We start from the raw sequence: 22,464 nt of genomic DNA, 5'->3' as shown, positions 1-22,464 counted from the left end.
CAGTCATGACATTATGCTGGACTCATTCAACCAAGTAATAGGTACGCATACTTTGTCCACACGTAGGGATCTGGGCTTAAGAGAGACATTATTCCTCAGCATACTATGGTGTTTGCAGCAAGGTAAAACTGTCTTTTGCACATATGAGTACAGAATTTGTAACATACAAAGTTTCAAAGCAATAGCCAAGATCATTCTGCAAGTAAAGAATTATGAGAACTGCTCTGTGTTGCTTCGAGTGGCTGCATGGTAGTGATCACAACCAACATGTGATTTTTTCCAGGGATTCAGAGTTCAAATCTATTTTCAAGCTTTTCAATTTTATTTTTTTATTATACTCATAAAGGCTTATTCATAAGAAAGGAAGAATAACTTGCGACTTTTATATAGTAAATGGCTACAACAAATGAAGCACATTGCAGTCATTGTCAATATTATGATACACCCTTTCATCCAACCAAGTAACAGCGCATGTTCAACTCGAAGAACTGCTGGACAGCTGTCTGGAATTCAGACTGAAGCCTGCAGGTAGGTTCCACCACATACGTATAAGGCTAATGTATTATTATCTATTAACAGTAATGCCAGTTCATATAGTATATTATTAATCGAGATAAAGGGTTTTGTGAATGACATTCACTTAGTAGCAGTATATAACCCTCATACCAAATTTTCCAAAGATTTTCTAAAATGTTTAGAAGATATTTGGAATAAAAGTGGTAAAACATTTTGTATTACTGTTGGTGACTTTAATATAAATAAATTAGAAAATAGTCATATATCTACTGAGCTTCAGAATCTCTGTGGGTGTTATAATCAGAGTTCATGTAACACTGCCTTTCCTACTAGAATTTCATTGACAACTAGTACACTTATAGATCATTTTTACATAAACATAGTCTGCAAATATAAAATATATAACATAATAAATGATCTGAGTGATCACAATTTATTAATCTTGGATATTAATATTACACCCAAAATGAATACACAAAGAAATTATGTAATTCAACCTACAAAATACCATGTCCCATCTATGGAAAAATACATGTCTCACACGCCATTAACTATAAATGAAGAGGATAGCTCGGATATCATAACAAATAAATTAATGACATATTTTAAAGAAAGTACTGCTTTAGTTAAAACTGAAAGTCCTAATCTAAATAAGAAAGTTAGACCCTTTTGCCCATGGTTTACTTCAGAGCTGTTAAATTTAATCAAACAAAAAAATAAATTAAATTATAAAGACAACAGATGAGATTTAGTATGGGATGTGGCTATGTTTCACAGCAGTTAATACAAGACTATAAAGACATACGTAACAGGGTTACTAGAATGAAAAGAGATCTAGAAAATAATTATTATATCAATAAGTTAAACAGCACAAATAATCAGTGGAAAGTTATTAATAATATTCTAACAACTAATAACAGTAACAATGAAGAAATACAACTGAAAGTAAATGATAAGTTGGTGACTGATTCTAGTCAAATTTCTACTATATTTAATAATTATTTCACTGATATGGGTCTGTCTTTAGCTAAGAAAATTCCTCAGTGTAAATACCCTCACCTTGAGCCTGGCCCATCTAATTCCTTATTTTTAACCCCTACTAATGAAAATGAAATTGAACAAATAATTAATAATCTTAAAAACAGTTGTAGTGTTGACTGTTTTGGTATTAGTAATATTCTTGTAAAGAGACTCTCCAAATTTATTATACCTCACATCACAAAATTAGTTAACAAATCTCTATCAGAGGGTAAAGTACCAGCCAAACTTAAAATCGCCAGAGTTGTACCAATCTATAAAGGCATGGATAAATTTGATGTAAGTAATTACAGACCAATCTCCGTACTACCTCCTTTATCTAAGATTTTAGAACAAGTGGTTAAAAAAAGATTATTAGATTTTTTGTTAAATAATGAATATTTTTATCAATTTCAGTATAGTTTCCTACCTCACTCGAGTCCAGTAATGCTATTGAGGATATTATTAAACTACAACAAGCTTTAGACTCAGGTATGTTAGCAGCTGGTTTATTTATAGATCTTAAAAAGGCTTTTGACACAGTTGATCATAAAATTTTATTACATAAATTAGAAGTAGCAGGCATTAGAGGCATTGCATTGGATTGGTTTGTTGATTACCTCTCTAATAGGGAGCAGTTTGTTACATGTAATAATAATCAGAGTAATGTGAAGGTGATCTCAATTGGTGTGCCTCAGGGTTCTGTGCTTGGGCCTTTATTGTTTCTTATCTTCATTAATGATATTGGTCACCTTAAATTAAATGGAAGACTATCCATTTTTGCTGATGACACTAATATTTTTTATACAGGCTCTAGCAATCATGAACTTGAACAAAATATGCAGCAGGATATTCGATTACTTGAAACATGGCTTAATTCCAACCGATTAACTATCAATCTAACAAAAACAAACTACATAAATTTTCACAAACCTTTATATGTATTAAATTTGGATAAAAATCTGCTTTTCTTCAATCAAAGAGTAATGAAAGTGCACAGTACTAAATTCTTAGGACTGATTATAGATGAAAATCTGTCGTGGAGTAATCACGTGGAGACTATCTGTAATAAAATTATCCCTGTGATTGGTATCCTCAGTAGATTGCGATATAAGTTTTCTTGTGGGTTGTTGAAGGGTATTTACTATGCTCTTATTGAAAGCCACATCTCTTATATGATACATGTCTGGGCATGCTGTAATAAAGAATTATTTGGAAAGGTAGAGGTCCTTAGGAAGAGAGCACTAAAAATAATTTTTAAACTGTCCATTCTGACACCGACTAAAGATCTGTATAAATATTGTAATATATTATCACTTCCAAACCTCCGCATAAAGGCTTCTATAATTATGATCTATAAAATTCAAAACAAATTAGTCCGCTCAAACACATCAGTAATTACCAATTCACAGATTCATAATTATGAAATAAGAATTATTTATAATATTCACTACAATCAGATTCATTCCACTAGTTATGGTCAAAACTCTCTTTGGCATTTTTCTATAACTATGTATAACTCGCTTCCAAAAAATATAAAAATGTTACCAACTTTATCTATCTTCAAAAGTAATGTAACTAAATACCTGAAGTAGTATGGTAATTATGGTTAGGAAGCTTTGTCCTATCTTATCTCTTACACCATGTTAAATTATATACTTACTGTATTTTATTTTGTAATCAGATTGTGAATATAGCTGCCATTGTCATTTATTTGTATTGCACCAAGAAGAGCCTTGGCTCAGGTGCCTATATTGAAATGAAAAAAAAAACAAAAAAAAACAAAAAAAAGTTGCAGCATGCAATAATGTCTCTCCTCCACTGTGCTCAGATTTGCTTTGATGAAGAAGGTGGTTATTTTGAACATCCACTTCATTAATCAAATGGCCATATACAAGTCCATTGCACCTCCATCAGTAATAGCTTACTTTACTGCAAATAGCTCTTTTAAGAGCTACGTAACAACAAACATAGCAGGGTACCTGCAATATGAGAACTGATCATGATTTAGATTTGTCTTCATCAATGTGACTTACACAAACATTAAGAACGAAACAAAAATATTCATCCTACATTGGATTCAGACCTCAGACTAAGGAACACCTCTCTGCTCTGCCAGCTTTTAGCACATTCAACTACCACAAGTTGTCACAGAGCTCTGTTATATCACTGGTACTTCTAGTCATTCAACCTGTTAATAGATTCCTAAACACAAGGCTTACCGTTACGTATATAGGATTTTCATGATTCTGAACCATCATTTATTTTATCAGTAATGCTGATTTGGTTGAGACGAATAAATGAATTATAGAAAGCATAACGAGACCAGACATTATTGTGAGTACCCAAGGTCAATATTTTTAAGTTAGGGTACAATCTACTTCTTTGCACAAATCTGAGTGAATAGGCGCGGCTGTACCATGCGGTATACCTCGGCATTAATAGGCTCTATAATCTGATCTAGACCTTGGCATGAATCAATGAATTTAATGCTTATTAATCATAGGGGTTTAGGCCAGTTTATAGACCTATAAACAGATAGAACTGAAGCCAAACAATTGATCAGATATCACATGACTCAGGCCTGGAGAATTCTGGCATCTTATTGGCTTTGATTCACTTCAGGTGATTTTCAATTCATCATTTCAATTAATAATTTTGTTTTATTTAATTGAATTTGGATAACATTTTACAGTCTCGTGGTGAGAAGGCAGTGTTCCTGCCTCTTACACAGTGATCCTGGGTTTGATTATTGCCCATTCCAAATATTTACCCTAAATTCTACACTAAGGGCTGAAAATGAGTTCACTCAGCATTGTGAGGCCAACTGATGAGCTGTGTGAAATGAGAGGCAATGGACCCAGTCATAGAAGCCAAGAAATATGGCTGGGGATGTCATGATGCTGATAATATCTGGACACTATCTAACTGGGCAGCAGTCATCTTGGCTGGCCTTTAATGGGTTGTTTATATTTGGTTTATATTTGGATAAAACTTGGTAACTAAGGTCATAACAGTGATTTCTGTTAGTCTGTATTGGTAAATATGAGCTTTTGTTTGTATTTATCGTATGTTGAGTTTCTCTAGAATGGGATTCAAACTTCTGTGGATGGAATTTATGGCTCAGAATCCCTGTTGACTGGTAATGCATGATTCTGCTTCGTGTGGTTTCCTGGGGACCACAAAATTAAAACAGACCTAAGCATGAACCCAGTATCTCAGTCACACCCATATTAATTTTCAGTTCAATCCATCCAGCCATTTTTGTGCCAACTTGTTGCAACGGGATATCACAGATAAGAAACAGACATAGAACCGTCACAGTTTTATTTGCTTGGATGTGGTAAAGAACAATTTGCACAAAGTCAATAAAGTTATTGAACTCTTCTGACCTTCCCATTTTATTGGTACCGGTACCTCCTGTTGAACAACACATTTCCTTATCCTCCAGGGTGCGATAGACTCACTGTCTTCCCACCAAGGTGGCCATTATTCGAAATATGGCCAATTTATGTAGGATGTTTGAAATGATAAGTCACATCCCTGTGGCTCAGGTTCTTTGAAAAACTCCACATCCTGGTGGCTGTGATCATGGTGTCAAGTCTCAAGTTAAACTATATCCTGTTTTCTTACTTTTTTACTAAGTATAGTTGTAATGACACCCGGGTTTCAGTTTACTATTATGGAATGGTGTCCAAATACTTTCAATCAAATAGTGTTTTTTCTTTCACAATGAGGCTATTGTGATACTGAAAGCCGAGAGCATGGGGGGTTGGCGGAGGGCTACAATGCTGGCGATAGGTGACAATAATACCAGCGCAGCGGAGAGTAAAACGATAGCTCCATGAATTGTTGAAAGATGACAAGGAAGCTGCCTATAAGAAGCTGAAAGGTGCCTAATAATGGAGAAGGCACCCAGAATGATCTGCAAGTGGAAACTGTGAGGAGATTCTGCTGGCCTACATAAGGAGCGAAGTGGTTGAGACTCACTCCATTTTAAGTCAGTCGTGAGTGAGCAAAGGGTAGTTACGAAATGATAACAAGTATCCAGGAGAGCATCAGTGAAGAGTAAACGGTCTTGATTACGTGAAATGCGATGAGTTGTGGAGTGAACCTTTCTGGTAATGACACTGTGCTGTGAGAGGCTGTGTTGTAGAGCAGCAGTTTGAGGTGTCATACAGTTGTGTTCCAGCACATTCGTGAGTACAAACTGTGTGGGGTGAAAACTTGAATGTGAATGAACTTGTAAGTAACTGTAAATAGTAGTTATATCAATTTAATTCATAGTAAAACACACTTCCTTTCTGAGTAGTCATTTTAGTTTTAAGGACCCTGACAACCCATCACACTAGTTGCAATAAAAGTAACATTGTGAACTTTTAAGCCGGTCAAATTGTATTGACTATGTTACATATCATGGGTTTACAAGTAAAACGCATCACGTCCGTTTCCTGAGCTTTTGACATTTTACACTACCGTACCTTATGTGATTCCCTATGCTCTATTCACTGGCGATATCTATTAAGTCATATGAGGTAATTTTGGTTACCTAATTTTAATTTTATTGATAAGTGTCAAGAGAAGAATTTCATTCCAGTAAAATATTACATTTTCAGATACACAACACTATTATAGATACTCTAATGAACTTATTACATAAATATAAATGTTCTTACTTTTATTCTTATTCTCAGAGCAAATATTGCCATGAAGGACTGTGGAAACTTTCAAACCTGTTTCTCTCACAAGTAAGATATTTGACTTACTGTGTTTTGCTTTTAAACCAACGATATTACAAAATAGCCCTATCTTAGTATCAAACTGGCTAGTGATTGGCAACTTAAAATTTTAAGGAAGATGATAATTTAAATGTGAGGCTTATCATACATGTAATACTTCTACTTAAAGCTTCTACATTACCATTCAAAGCTGCTTGTAAACATTATTTATTTTTGGTTCAATGGTTTCTTTCCTAGTAATTGAAAGTCTTGATAGAATGGAACATAATTGCTTACATTTATTAATACTAGTTATGCAGCTGCAATCTTCTTACAATCTCATTGCACTCTGTAGTTACCTTTCATTCGCTTTATCCAGTCACGACTGAAGTAAGGAAGACGAGATCGGACCCGACCCTCGGCCTTGCTGTTGATATCCACTCGTTCTCTCATTACCTTGGGATAGTCTCCAGAACCGAAGATAGGATTTGCAAACCAACCCAGCTGAAAGTGTTGATACAATAATCAAAACAAATTGAATACAGTTAAAAAAAATCAAAATCTCTTTATTTGCAAATGAGGCGTCTACCTCGGTGGCAAATGGTACACTAAAATACATTATTGTCAAGCACTAAATATTAAATTAACAAGAGAAGAAAATTTTTCCTATAATACAATATTACACAATTTACGCTAACAATGTTTTCTATTAAACACACAGCTCATCCTTAATAAATTTATATTGTTTACAAAATTCTAATTATAATATCTCCTGTACTACTTACAAATATAGTCAACTGATATACAGTATGTGGAATTGCTTCAAATGATACTATAAAACTGGTATAACATTAATATTTACATTGCATTTATTTATTTACTATTTTTTTTTACCCGTTCTGGATCCTAAGTAGCATAACGACCTGCTGCATCTTAACCAGAGCCCCTTTTGCCACCACTTTTCAAAGTTCCTGAAGGGCCTTCACAGCTACCGTAGCGGTCCCAGGGCCCTCGAAGTCCCCACTGTACTTCACCCCTACAGGCAGTCCCCTACTTTGGCTGTCCAAACTCCTTAGACCAGGGGATGGAATTAATTTATTCACACACATATTTTTTTTTTTTTTTACAATAACCTGCACCGGTCGAATGCCCTCTAACACTTCATTTATTTTCTCTGTTGCTGTTTATTCTCTTCTTGAATATCTGTACAGATTTTGGAAAAGGATCAAACACTACCCCTGGTAAACTGTTCCACTCCTTCACACCCTTCCCAATGAATGAAAATTTACCCCAATCGCTTCTGCTAAAATTCCTTCTAATTTTATATTTGTGGTCAGTCCTGCCGATATAATTATTTTCCAACTGAAGCCTCTCACGGATATCTCCCCATGCTTCTTCTCCTGTATAGGCTCTATATAATCCTGTAAGTCTAGTTTTCTCCCTTCTCTTACTTAAAGTTTCCCACCCAAGTTCCTTTAACATTTCTGATACACTACTCTTTCTCCTGAAATCCCCTGTTACAAATCTTGCTGCTTTCCTCTGCACACTATCTATTTCTATGTGTTAAAATACACTTATGGACAAAAATGTTTCATCACAACCTTCCGTAGAATTATTGTTGTTGGATCATTTGTGCATATGCTAATTTGACGCAGTACACCATACTACCCTTTTATGTCTTTAGATCTTCGTCCCTATCTAATTAATCTGTTTACCATATATCCTGGCCTTCTGCTACCATTCCTCCTCTCTAAACGTCTCTCCAAAACCAAATGAGTAAGTCCTAGGTGTCTCATGTGTACTGCCAATGTGTCTCTCTTTCCAGTCAAATTTCACCAAATCGGTTCCCTCTCATCAGCTTGATTCAGTATCTCTTGTGACACAGTTGTAATTGAGAGAATTTTTCACCTTTCAATACATTTGTATTATTGTTTTCCTACATCTAGGACTACACTAATTAGAACATGTTTTGTCTGTTGTTAGAGACATCTTCAGCTATTCTAATCATATATAAATAAGCTTGCATCCGGGAGATAGTAGGTTCGAATCCCACTATCGGCAGCCCTGAAGATGGTTTTCCGTGGTTTCCCATTTTCACACCAGGCAAATGCTGGGGCTGTACCTTAATTAAGGCCACGGCCGCTTCCTTCCAACTCCTAGGCCTTTCCTATCCCATCGTCGCCATAAGACCTATCTGTGTCGGTGCGACGTAAAGCCCCTAGCAAAAAAAAAAAAAAAAAAATCATATATAATGTTTATCTAAAAAAAGGACAATGGACAAGTTTAAAATGAATCTACAAACACTTTAAAAGCTTTTTAAAAACATTTGCATCGCTATTTTTTTCTGATATTAGCACCTTTGTCTTCTTCTACAAATTAGTCTCTGTCTAGACACATTTTCATCTTATTTTAGTTAAAATCTTCTTCAAGTTGTTTACTCTTAATTGAAGAAACTCGTCTTGACTGCAGATGAGGTAAGAATGTACTGTGTGTTGGCCAATGTGATGTTAATTTTTTGTTTATGAATCTCCCCACTGGTCCCTTTAGATCTTGTTGTCACTTGTATGGCCGGTGGCTCCATATAATGAAGTTCATAAATTGTATCTCTTGCGATACGATCTACCAAACTTATGCTAACTGTTCTTCTGTAAAGCAACATTTAAAGTTTCTATCCTCTTTCTTTCTGCACCAATTATTGCCCATGTTTCACTTCCATGCAGTACCACACTCCACACAAAATTCTTCAGAAATATATTTTGGAATAAGCATATAAATCTTGGATGCAAGAAAATTTCTTTTCTTAAGAAAGGACTCTGTTACTTGGGTTAGTCTACATTTTATATCCTCCTTTTCCTCTGCCATCATTGGTTATTATACTTCCTTTAAGACTTAATTTCCCTATATGTTATTTCCTACACCATCTGTCTTAATCCAACTGCATTCCATTAACTTAGATTTAGAATTAATAATTTTCATTTTGTACTACCTCTCCAAGACAATGCCCTACCATTCACCAATTTTCTCTGATTCTCTGCACACTCAAATAAATTAAATAATAACCTGAAATATGCTCTAATATTTAAAGTGGATTTCTTGAAATAAACCCATAAGTATTTCGGATTAATTAGGGTTGATTTACATATTAACTACAATAGGCCAATGCTAAACCTAGAAATATGCTCTCAGGGTTAGATACTTCAAAATGATAGTTCATTACTTGAATGATGATCGTGAATAAATAGCTTCTTGTTTGGAGTAATCATGCTCACATAAAGTAAGCATATAATCAGCGAAACACTGTCATCAAAAAATGTTCAAATGCAGACCAGGAGACTGACCTTTATGTAACAGAACACCAAACTCGAGTGGTAGGCAGCACTTCATATGAAGTTATAGCGCCTGTAAGGAAGTGTTAGAGTAGTGTTCTGAAATCTGTAGGGGAAAGGCCACGATGTAGAGTAGAATTGTCAATATTTGTTTGTCTCTGCATAATCACATTACATCTTAAAGTATTGTTAACAAGAGAAGTTGCTTGATGTGTGATATTAAATCAACATGATGCTATTCAGACACTGAATAATTTCAGAACAACATGTACCAAGTGCTTTGGATACATAGCCTGCAGTGTGTTGGGTTGCTGCACCTGACAAGCACATTCAAATCGAGCGGAAAGTCAAAGAAAAATCACAATGTGCGTTTCATATTGTTTCATCACAGAAATTTGCCCCTCCTTGTTCCCACAAAATGTTACATTTCCCATTATTCTCTCTCACACTCTTATTAACATTGTCAGTCTGATAGTTGCTGAACAGAGTTTACGTACAAGGTCAATTCTGTTCGCAGGCCATATTGCATGCAGTTTATTTTGCAAATAATAAGGGTCAAATAGGGTGATCTTGGAGCATGACCTGGTAAATCAAAACAACACTAGACACTGTGTACGCACATTTATGACATTAAAATAACAACACAATTAACGCTTAGGTTTCTCTTATTCAATGATCCATTTGCAGAAAGTCTCTCGATGGAGTGTGGTCATCCTGGTCATTGCTGAGCAGCATAACTGGAAACCACAAAAAATTGTCGTAGCAGGTTTTGAAATCCACATCTTTAATTCTCCAATTCCATTCAGGTGATACCTGCACAACAAAGAAAATTGTTGTGATAACTACACACACATTGTACACAAGAGTTATCGCCCATTACTGCTGTTGATGCGTTTCCAATATTGACTGAAAAATGTTGTTCCTGCACATTGGAGTGTTTAGTGTGCCCTGATTAACCACAAGAGCTGTACTGAAACCATGTTATGCCATCGTAGAACATCAATGAGCTACCACCTTACTGCACATGTCGGACACAGTGCTTGAGGCGTGTCATATTACATGCTTCCCTCTGAACAAGTTATCTGCAATCATTTGGGTTCAGAGATATGCGATATGTATCTGTAAACAGTAGAAACAGGACCCTAAGCCAATTCTTGGGAGCCCATTTTGCATGAATTCTTGCTCATCTGTAATATGGTGCATGATTAACCGATCAACAAAAGAACAATTTCGGTGGATGTCTTGGTATCCAACAAGCATTCTAAGACAACTGAGATTATTAATTCAAAATATGCAAACCATTTGTCCCTATCATCCACCATCCTTGGAATATACATCAATTACTCATGTATTTTTAACATTGTATCAAGGAAAACAGCTCGGAGGTGGAAGTTTCGCTAGAGTACCGATTGCTACATGGAGTGTCAAAGAACATGGCTTTAGCTAAGATTATTGCAAATGCACCACATGGATCCGCACATGTAGCAAAACAGATCTGGTGAATTTATGCAACATCTGGACACCATAATATCCACTCTCACTGACAATAAAAGAAAAGAAAATGAATTTTTTTTGTATAAAAAATAACCAAAAACAATTAAAACAATTTTCGATAAATGCTGTTTCATGAAAAATAAAACTTTGTCAACATCTTCAAAACCCAACATGATAGAGTGAAACGGTTTTCAGATTTGAAATTAGAATAAAAAAAACTGCACTAGAAACAGAAAACATAACGTCAGATATCTACCCCTTGCAAAACTGTGATATAAAAGTATAAGAGCTGGACTTCATCCTAATGCTTGGAAATGCAGATGGGCATTATAAAACCTGTTGCTAACAGTGTGATTACAGATACTGTATGATATCCTGTAGTCACCATAAATGCTGAAATTAATCCTGTAGAATTTAGCTCAGGATTCCTCCAAGCCAACAATTGGAGATAGTGGTCCTGAGCTGCAATTGTAAACAGTGTTCTTAGCCAGTATGTGCTAAGTTGCCAATACTACCATATCATGTGCTTCAGATACAGTACTGTACATCCTCTGCAGTAGAATGGGTGGTTTACTTGATGCACTGTAGGAGCTTTCATTGTGATGCACAAAACAGTTACATGCAATAGCTTAGTCAGAAAAGTTGACAAATACTGCAGAGGCTGCAAACTGACTGGGAACTTAATACGCTGAAACGCCGTGTGAGGGCTGCTCAGGGTACAATCAGCTCTAGCATGTAAATATTCAGCCTTGTCAGATGCATAGCAATGGAGCAGCGACATTATTATGAATACTATCCCTGCACTATGGGACTGGCTCCATGAAGTAATAGGGAAACTAAATGCCCTCCCTAATCCTCACAAGAATGAGGGGTGCATTTCAGCGACGCTCAGAATATTGGATTTTTTTTAATCTGCAGATCATCGAATGGTCCCTCAGGAAAATTAGAGTCAAGGTAACACAGGATGAGGTTATTTTATTATGCAATATATAACCTTATTTTGAGAGGATGTTCTCTTGCTTATTAGTTTCCATATTGTTCTATTTAATAAGCATTCTTCAAAACTAGTTCCACATCTGATCACCCTGAATGGTATTCCACACCATAAGAGTTTGCTTTTAATTTAGGTGTAGTGAACATTTGCAATCAGTGTAGTGACTTGTAAATTCACTTGCTTCTGGTGATGCAAGCTAAAACTCTGTTTTGATCATATTTTGAAATATTACTCCTATTTCTTATAGATTATCTCATAAATTAGATGCAGATGACTTTTGTGCCATACAAATGATAACTTCCCATCCATCTCCAATGAACAAGGTTGTCCACTAGCTAGTAAACTGCACATTAAGCCTGGTTTACATGGGTTGAGAAGCTAATCTAGTTACTTTGAATAGTTTAAACAGCCAATCAAGCACTTGATCAGGTAGTTAAACCAGTAGCTAGGGCAGTAGAGTGAGTTGAATGCACTAAACTTCCTTGTCCACGTTGGTTCCTACCCACCCCCAACCCGGTAGTTCTTGCTAGTATGCTGGGAGGATGCCACACTTCCTCATGTAAATGCATCCTCTGGCAAAAAGTTTTAAATTACAGAATTTGATATATGAAAAAGAATGCTGGAGACTTCTATGGCTATTCCCTGTTGCCAAAAGACATAATGTCATTCTCTACTTTAGTCATACTGATATTAATTCCCTCCCTGTGTAGTACATGTGTAGAACATGTGTTGTAATCATTCCCAATAAATTGTCAAAATATACAGGTGTCAGTCTCAAACAAGCCTTGCATTCCTTTGGATCCTTGAATATGAGCTCAGAAAGAGGTAAAACTGAAGCTCATCGAGTATCCATTTGCTTTCACCAATGTTAATAAATTGATTGTATTTGTAGGTAATAGACAAGGCAAAGATATTTTAATAAGATTGTATATAGAATAGTGTAGTTTAGTGCTCATTTATGACATATTTAATTATGACAAATATATATTAATTAGAGATGTTTAGAACTAAATATGCACTAAATGTTTACAAGAGGAATTGTTAAGAATAAGTTTGGTGTCTTATAATATGTAAATAGGTTCAAGAGGTATTTGGTAGTGTGAGAAAAGCCACTGAGGAAGAGAAAAATAAGGTCATTGAAACACGTACAGATATCAGGCAATAATAAATAATTAAATAACTATAAGTATTGACGAGGCTGAACACAAACATCAAAGGTGTATTTATTGGAGTAGGTATACTTTTGTTGTAATCATTCTCTAATCCAAAATCTTTGTTTTCTTTGTTTACTTTTTATCAATGTGCTTTACGTCACACCCACACAGGTAACTACTTTGGTGACGATTGGGATAGGAAAGGGTTAGGAGTAGGAAAGAAACAGCTGTGGCCTTAATTAATGTATAGCCCCCAACGTTTACCTAGTATGAAAATGGGAAACCATGGAAAACCATCTTCAGGGCTGCCAATAGTGGTGTTTGAACCCACTATCTCCCAAATGCAAGCTGACATCTACAGTACATGACCCAAACCCCACAGCAACTTGTTTGGTCTTTGTTTTTTTCTCAAGTAATCTTCAGCCATGTTCTCAGCATTTTCACACCATAGGTACACAAACATGCACTAATATTTTGTAATGATTTCATAAATAGCTGCCAATGTTATGTGGGTTGTAACTATAGGAACACCTTTACAAACTCCTAAGTTCATGAAACTTATACTGGTGACAGCTTACACCAGAATGATACAATCCTGAAGGGAAATATTCAGTGATTTCAAGATGGCAGACCAACACAACATGCCTACAAGACAGTTTATACTCTATTTTAATGATTTTTAAAATCTTTGTTGAGACTTTCAAATATTTTTTCTCATATCTTCCTGCTTAATGGCTGCATTTTTACACAAATGTTTCAATAACACATCACAAAATATTGTAATTCAATGTAAATATTGTGATACACATGAGTTCTGTACCTTTTGCAATGATCCTGTGAAATGAATACCAGTACCTTTCCTAATACTAAAAATCACATTTTTTTGTTAAAAAAGAATGTAAAGGATTTTTGTTTCATTACTCTGTCCTTGGTTCTGAAGAGAATAATAAAATTCTAGTAACATTTTGCACACTACATTGCCTATGGACCATTTTGATGTCACTTGAGTAAAAGAACAGTACTTGAATAACTTCCACTACTTAAATACTCGATTCTTTTACTTGTTTTAGTAACTTGAATGGCTACTCGAGCCATGTTAGTCAGCCTCTAAAACTAGCCCTATTTGACGCTTTCAATAATATCAACAACATTCTGCTTTCCTAAACTTCAAGTGGCATAGGCTCCTCATTAGTGAATGTACACCAAGAATTTCTTTTCCTGCAAATATACCTACCTCAAACTCCAATCCTCTCTCAGCTGCCGCTATATCTGTAGGTGAGCGAGTGAGGGGCTCATACCAGAAGGAAAATAAGGCCATTCCAATCTGACCTGTAAGAAAATAAAATAAAATCACTTTACTTTGATAGCACTTATTATTAAACGTAAGGAACTTCATCTTATTTGTCCGTATTGAACTGAGATCACAATTAATTAAGTCTATCAGGTTCCACCTTCTCAATACTAATACAATGTTGTAAATATCATCCAACAACATTGTATTAGTATTGAAAAGGTGGAACCTGATAGACTTTAATTAACTGATAGCACTTCATTAAGTTTCAAAATTTTGTTGGCCACATGAGCCATGTTAATGAATTCACCCTCTTGAGCATGAAAGGGGAAGTAATATTTTGGTATGATAGGCATGGATTCAATGGCAAAAAATAGATAGAAGATTGTTTCCGTTAAACCATGGTTTTTATAATTATATAACTGATAGGCCTTGACTTACCAAGCGACCACTGCTCAGCCCAAAAGCCTGCTGATTACGAGGTAGTGTGTGGTCAGGGCAACAAATCCTCTCGCCCATTATTCTAGGATTTCTAAATTGGTGCGTTATTGTTCTCACATAGGCTGAATGGACCTCAAACCACCCCTCAAATCCAGGTAAAATTCCCTAACCTGGCCACGAATGATCAAACTCCAGGTAAGAGACAAGGTCATATTACCTATGGCTGTGGGACTGGATAATTTTGATAAACAAAACTTTTATAATATCTAAGACCACTTTCATATGAGCATATTAAGATTCTTGTCATGAAGGTCCCATACTCAATTCTGGGCTTTGCAGTATATTTAAATTGTGATGTATGGGTTGAAATAGGAGGCACCCAGCCTCACGAGGACAAATGACTGTAAGTCGATTGAAATCTCAATCGTCGAAGTTGTTTTACATTGTTTACTCCTCATCCCCCACCCCTAAACTCCAGGTAAATGCTGGGATGGTACCTAAGTAAAGGCAAAGGGACGGACTCCTTACAGATCCTAGCATATTTCCTCCCAACTGCCAATTCTTAAAGACCTCCTTTCACTCTATCAAGCTTGGCTGCCTAGACAAACGACAAGTACCCCCTCCCAAGTTGTAGCCAGGATTGTGTGCAGAGAGCTCTGGAGCACTGCCTGACTACTGTGAGACACCCCCTCCTCTGGTGAATCAGAGATGATCAGCTGAGCCTGGAAGGTAAATGGAGGAAGCAAAATGAAATCTTGGAAAGAGAATAATAAATTTAAGTAAAAATTAAATACCCAAATTTTTAACAAATATAATGTGGAGAATACTTCAGTTGAACAGAAAATGGAGCACTCAGTTTAGAAAGCTAAATCTCTAACGAATGTTATTGAACTCTCTGTCATTCACTGCCTCTAGTTTTCTTACCTCTCTGTACTTCTTTTGCAATAACAGTGGCACAACTTTCAGGATTCTCCTGTAGGCCTGCTCAGCTTTGGAACAGCTTTTGAAATGAAATTATATAACTGACTCTATGTCATTTCAGCCACATATTGAAGACTATGAGATGTGAAAACTAACGTAGTGTACTAGATTATGCAATACTGTATGATGCACGGGACAGAGACAAAGAGAGTGTGTGTGTTTGAGTGCGTGTGTTTGAGTGAGTGAAGGTGAGCGAGATTTAGAAAGTTGCAGCTTCGATTCCCTGAAGGGTTGGGGATTTTAGCAGCATCCAGTTAATTCCTCTGGCTTGAGGACTTCAACGCTTGTGTTTGTTTCAATGCACACCTCTTCATGTGCATCCAGCGCATCATGCTACCAACTACTACAGAAGCATGCGACAGTGAAGACATCCTTCCACACGGGGTTGGCATTGGTAAGAACAGGGCCAACTTCACATGTGCAATATGGTTCACATCTGCAACCTCACCAGGGTGTGGGAAAAGTAGCAGAAGAATAAGATGTCATTGCTTCTTGCCATGTTCATTAATACTTAATAACAATAGTAATAATAATGATACATAATATATCAACATAAGTACAGCTTCTTTATATACCCATTGTACCTTTCAGTATTCAGTCTGCAAGTCACTGTGAATTCATAAAGTGCCTCCACAATCTTCTGTCTGCAACTAGCTGTTTGGCCTTGTTTAGTTCCACACCTCTTATCATTAAACCATTACAAACTGAGTCTAGCCATCATTCCCTTGGTCTCCCTGTACTTCTCTTACCCTCTGTGGCTGAATCCATTATTCTCTTAGCTAATCTAACCTCCACCATTTGCCTCATTTAGCCCACCACCGTACATACAGCTTCATCCATTGAGTTCATTCCTAACTTAGCCTTTATCTCCTCATTCCAAGTACCCTCCTTCCATTGCTTGTGCCTTAAGCATTCTTGCTGCTTTCATGTCTGTCACTTCCAAATTAGGAATGAGTTATCTTATCCACTTCCATACCATAATCGTTAGTGTTATTAACTGCCATCCTCGGGGGCCCGGGTTCAATTCCTGGTACTGCCAGAATAGTAAGAATGGCAGAGGGCTGGTATGTAGTTGAAATGGTACATGCAGCTCACCTCCTTTGGGGGTGTGCCTGAAAAGAGCTGCACCTCCTTGGGATGAGGACACAAGTTTTCTTTTTAATGAGTTATCTTGAGTCCATCCAGCTCTCACTTCCGTACTATAAGTTTGCTGTGAAAACACACCAATATAAAGATAGTTTTGGCCAGGAGTTGATTTCTTCCTTACAGAATACTGCTGATCACAACTTCAAGCTCACTCCATTACCTTTGCTGCACCTAGGTTCAGTTTTGCTTAGTATACTACCTTTCCGGTAGAATACAAATCCTGCTATTGCAAAAGGAGTTGATGCGGAAAATGGCACATATATCTTACTAGAGGTAAGAAAACTGGAAGCAGTAAATTGCTGATTTCGATAACATTCATTAGAGATTTAGTTTCTTAAACTGAGTGATCCACCCGTTCCAGTTTCCTTTTTCCTTACCTGACATTCAGGCCTCTTAGGTTTCTTCCCTATTGACATCACTTTTGTCCTGAATATGCTACTCAGCCCAGTAACAATATTATTCTAAGCAATCCGACCTCCTATCAAGCTCTAAGATATTAAGTCCAATTCACTGACATAGGCCAAACTGCTTACTACATTTTCACCCAGTCGAACCCTTCGCTGCCATTTTGTACCTTTCAGTAAATGATCCACATATACTATTAAGAAAACAAAGGTGAAAGATTACAGCTTTGTCTAATCCTCATAACTACTCTGAACCAAGAACTCATTCTACCATTAATTTATGTGCTGGAATTTTGTCCCACTGGCGTCTACTTTATGATTGGTAATTCTATCATACAAGGCTGACGAACTGCATATAAGCACCTTCAAATATCACTGGGACTGAACTTGCCAAGTGGAGCTCATTACCAGTGCTTTAATGTTTGAGCTACTCAGCAGAGCAATAATATTATTCTTAGCAATCTGACATGGCAATGTAATCCCAGTATACAGTATGTTAGTCAATTTAATCGACAGCAGTCATCTTCGCAGGTCTCGACTCATTAAGGGAAAAACACTTTGTTCATCATAGTATATATCATATTACCTTATGGTACAGTATGATGTCATATCATTAAGCATGTCAGTGATACATACAGCTACAAGGATAAATAAGACCAGGATACACCTTACCATGCTGCTTCCGTCGAAACTGTTTCTTGTACAGCTCATATGCTCTGGTGTGTGATTGAAGAATTGTGTGAGTGGCCAAGTAGTCTCCTATTCCATGGGATTCCACAGCAGGAGCAAACTGATGCCCATCAGCATAGGCCGAACTAACATGGCTTGGCTCATTGAAGGTAATCCACCATTTGACCTAATGGAAATAAAAAATATGCCAAATGAAACTGAAGAGGTGAATACCAAAACTTGCTAAGTCATTTTTTGGCAGTTTTTGGTTAAGCCTTTTAGTTCCTTCCTGTATACATGATACACAACTCAAACAACAGAATGCACTTCAAATTCTTCTTTGTCAGATTGATTTTAAATGTCAAAATTGACAGTTTTAAAATACAACGATGTGATAAGGATGTTGTTTGGAGGTGTTTGAACGTAATCTTCATACTGAAACACGCAGGTTTGGTATTGAAACCATTCAATACCATGTTATTAGACCTGTCGGGAAGCCTAGTAAGATATATGTGCCATTTTCTGCATCAATTTATGAAATATTTAGTTGCAAATAGCATTCTATGCCCTGTCCAGGATACGAACGATGCTGCACAAATTCAGAGGCTGGAACCCTAATTACACATAAGGAGAGAGAGAGAAGCTCTGAATACAGTGTTGCCTTGGTATTACACTCTCTATCATGCAAGAGAGCTAACGATATGAAGCTAAGCTTAAAATGCTGCCCGTGTCAAAAAGCGTGGCTAAGTTACAGGGTTTCAACCTAAGAACTGTATATTACCATCACTTCCCTATCTATTTCTTGGATACCAACCCACAGATTTTGCAGGCTCACTAATAATGATAATAATAATAAAAATCTGTCACAAGGCCTGGAAAACTACATAAGAGAGGTCAATAAAATCCACACAATTTGCAGTATATAATGACATAAAAAAGTTATTTACTTCTTGACGTATTCTTAATAACGCCACTTAAGACAGCATTACAGTGATAAAGACCAGAGGGCCTTTGGGGGTTTTCTTAACTCAGAGCTGGGAGTCCCCATCACCCATACTACATGCGCCTAAAATCTAAAGGACGCAGTTGTCATTATCGTGAAGCACGCAGTCTGATTTTAATGGAAAGAGTACAGTAGATAGAGGGTACAAAGAGATAAAATTGAGCACCAATTTGACTCTGGAAGATGATTACTAGGTAACAGAGCAAATATGTACAAGTGTAATAAAAGTTTTCCAGTCTGTCAAACACACAACAATTTCAAATGTAAATTAAAACACTATAAGCATACCTGTAAAAATCACATATTCAAAGAATGGCATGTTTCATTCTAAAGAACATCCTCAGATTCTATCAAATCACTTGATTGATGTGCATATATGTAGAGTATAGTTTACGTAGTGCAAACTTGTCAAAGATATGGAGTTAGGTGATAATATGAACCATATGTGAGCAAATGATTGTATGGGGTACGACCAACACCGTATAATGAAATATTTTGTACTTATCTAATTTACACTGCCAAAGAAACATCTGTTGTCACCTCTCACTATAACAGATCCTCCATATGACAAACATGGGAGCAGATAATTTATCTAGGCACCTGGCGATGGAACCTAAAACCAGGAGCACCATTGTTGAGAGGGAGTTTCCACAAAAACACCAAAGCGAACTCAGTGAACCCTGTTCTTATGATCACCAAGAACTAGACAAGGTCACATTTTCACAAGTATGTCAATTACTGCTAATTTTTGTCATAACCCCATTGACAACAGTGGAGTCTGACAGGTGTTTTTCTACTTTGAAATGAATTAAAACATTTCTGAGGAACATTACAACTGGAGTACGACTGCCGGCACTGACTATGCTTGCTACTGAGAAAATATTTCTCATCAACATCAATGACTTCAGTTGCAAAGTGATTGAGAAATTTGCACATTTGAAGGACAGATGGATTGCATTTCTGTAGAAATAATAAAAATGTGTGCAAGTTCCTAACTTAAATAGTTATAGTTATAGTTGTGCTGTGTATAATTTCTAAAATTAGATGCATTGACATGTGATGTAGTAGAACCAAAATTCACCGAGATAATGTGGAGACTGTGAGGTCATTTTGGAAACAATTATGTATTTACAAATTCGACTGGTAAATGCAGTACATATTATTTCTCTACCTCTTGTCATACCAAGGTGAATGTCGTGCTATTTAAAAACCAAGAATAGTGTTCACATCCTTTAATGTTTGCTATAATACAGCATTGTAGTGAAGTTGCTATGAATTTTAGTTTTGTTGTTCACTAACAGGATTCCTGGTTATAGGGGTTCTACCCTATTATGAGGGAAGATGGAACCGTACAGGGAAATTTTAATGAAAATATTTAAATATATTATATTTTTATTTATTTTTATTTTTTCATGATTTGAGACATGAACAAAAATATTGTGAACCTACTGAAAATTTTGTCAGGAGCCGCCACTGTCTTCTAACTTGGAAATAAAGCATTTCCAGACCCATGTTCATATAACATATTTTCTTCTTCTACATGTGAGGAATGTCTCCTGAAAATTTGTCCGTACCTTTGTTACACCCTGTACAGGGTGTTCCCAAAATGTGAGAAGAAATCGCTGGCTTGATAGTACATCCCAAAAGAACACAAAAGGTCCATTTGAATATACAGTCTATTGCTTGCAAGTTACGACTTCCCAGCTTTGTGCGGGAAGTATTGGTAATAACTTTACCTGGCACATCCTACGTCGCTCTGTTTGTGTACCTGAACATGCTGCCTCATCGATTGTAGGACACATTCCAACACTCGAGACATTGCACCTATTCGGTGGCAGCCTTTTTCCATACTTTGATGAAGTACTACAGTGTTCGTATCAGCATGGCTGACTTCAAACTTAATCCTAAGTACGAACCCTCTTCCCCCAATTCCAGTCTATAAACAGGCTTAGCTCATAAACAATCAACCATGGGGCATATGTCCATAGGGAATTTTTGTGTGTTGTTTTGGAGTGTATCCATCCCCCAATTACTTGGTTTGGGAACATCTTGTTTACTTTCTTTGCTCTAAAACTCACCAGGTTTTCTTTCACTAACATTTTCGGTTTACAGTTTTTGATGGCAAACAACCATGATTTTATGTATTAGCAAATATTTGTTGCATTTTCACAGTCTTGACCTTCAGTTTTAGTTCTTGAAGATAGATAAATATTCTATATCAGTGGAAACGCATCACTAGTGAAGTCCAAGTGACACGCTCAGAGGTCCCTGTGGCACTTGTACTTACATCCCAGTTCAGATAATATTGTTCCATCTCGGTTGATTTACTCAAATTTCCACTGTATTGCAGACGTCTTACACACAAACAGAATGAAACGCACCTTCTTTCCTGTTCTAAGTACTGCAGTGGCACGTAATGGCCACTGTCTATAGCAGCGCTGTCAAAAATGACCTCTGGTGGTTTTCACTCTCATTTTGCCACAAACTTGTGTCAATAGCTTTTCGTAACCAGAACTCGAAGATCATCCCTTTCGTCACACCAGGTTTAAAAGTGCAGTGAGCAGAGGTTGACCTGAGTGAATAGATCACAATCTAAGGAAAATGATATCTCCTATTTACTATTGCTATAGTAATACCCAGAGTTGATAGTATTTCATTTTGTATTTCATTTCACACGCAATAGAGGATGTGTTTTACGTTTAGAGTGAAATTCCCCTTACCCGACATAAAAAAGTCGGTGGGATTTTGGTTAAAATGGAAAGAGGAAGAAAAGATTTAGTGAATTGCTTACAGATATATCATTATTGCCGGCCCTATGGTGTAGGGGTAGCGTGCCTGCCTCTTACCCGTAGGCCCCAGGTTTGATTCCCGGCAAGGTCAGGGATTTTTACCAAGATCTGTGGGCTGGTTCGAGGTACACTCAGCCTACGTGATTAGAATTGAGCAGCCCCAGTCTAGAAAGCCAAGAATAATGGCCGAGAGGATTCGTCGTGCTGACCACATGACACCTCGTAATCTGCACTTCAATATTTTTCATGCTAACTTCTACATTGTCAGATTTTTCTCTGGCTTGTTGTCACTTTCTAAAAAAATCTCCGATTTGCAAGTTGTATCAGATAAAATGGAATGTCAAATAAGTTAATGTCGGTTAAGCAGTCTGTGCTGTGTTGTTGTTATTATTATTATTATTATTATTATTATTATTATTATTATTATTATTATTATTTAAATATAGCATATGCTTAAATATACAAAATGTTAGAGTTTGTCTTTTATGCTATGATTGCATTCATTCAATTAAAATATTTGA

At 36.4% G+C, this 22,464-nt stretch overlaps 1 protein-coding gene across 2 annotated transcripts in view; it reads right to left on the bottom strand.

The window, feature by feature from the left end:
* LOC136863953 (myrosinase 1) overlaps positions 1-22,464 on the bottom strand; it is a 132,649-nt gene that overhangs the window by 26,167 nt on the left and 84,018 nt on the right. For both annotated transcript variants that reach the window (XM_067140406.2, XM_068226117.1), the window contains exons 6-8: positions 18,155-18,338; positions 14,454-14,548; positions 6,611-6,755 (exon numbers count right to left, since the gene is read on the bottom strand). In XM_067140406.2, the coding sequence (XP_066996507.2) occupies positions 6,611-6,755; positions 14,454-14,548; positions 18,155-18,338 (424 nt within the window). The remainder of the gene's footprint in view (positions 1-6,610; positions 6,756-14,453; positions 14,549-18,154; positions 18,339-22,464) is intronic.

The sequence above is a fragment of the Anabrus simplex genome, chromosome 2 (assembly GCF_040414725.1).
Source record: "Anabrus simplex isolate iqAnaSimp1 chromosome 2, ASM4041472v1, whole genome shotgun sequence".
NCBI classification, from domain to species: Eukaryota; Metazoa; Arthropoda; class Insecta; order Orthoptera; family Tettigoniidae; genus Anabrus; species Anabrus simplex.
Note: the sequence above shows the minus strand (reverse complement) of the source record. Positions and strands in the feature narration are given on the sequence as shown.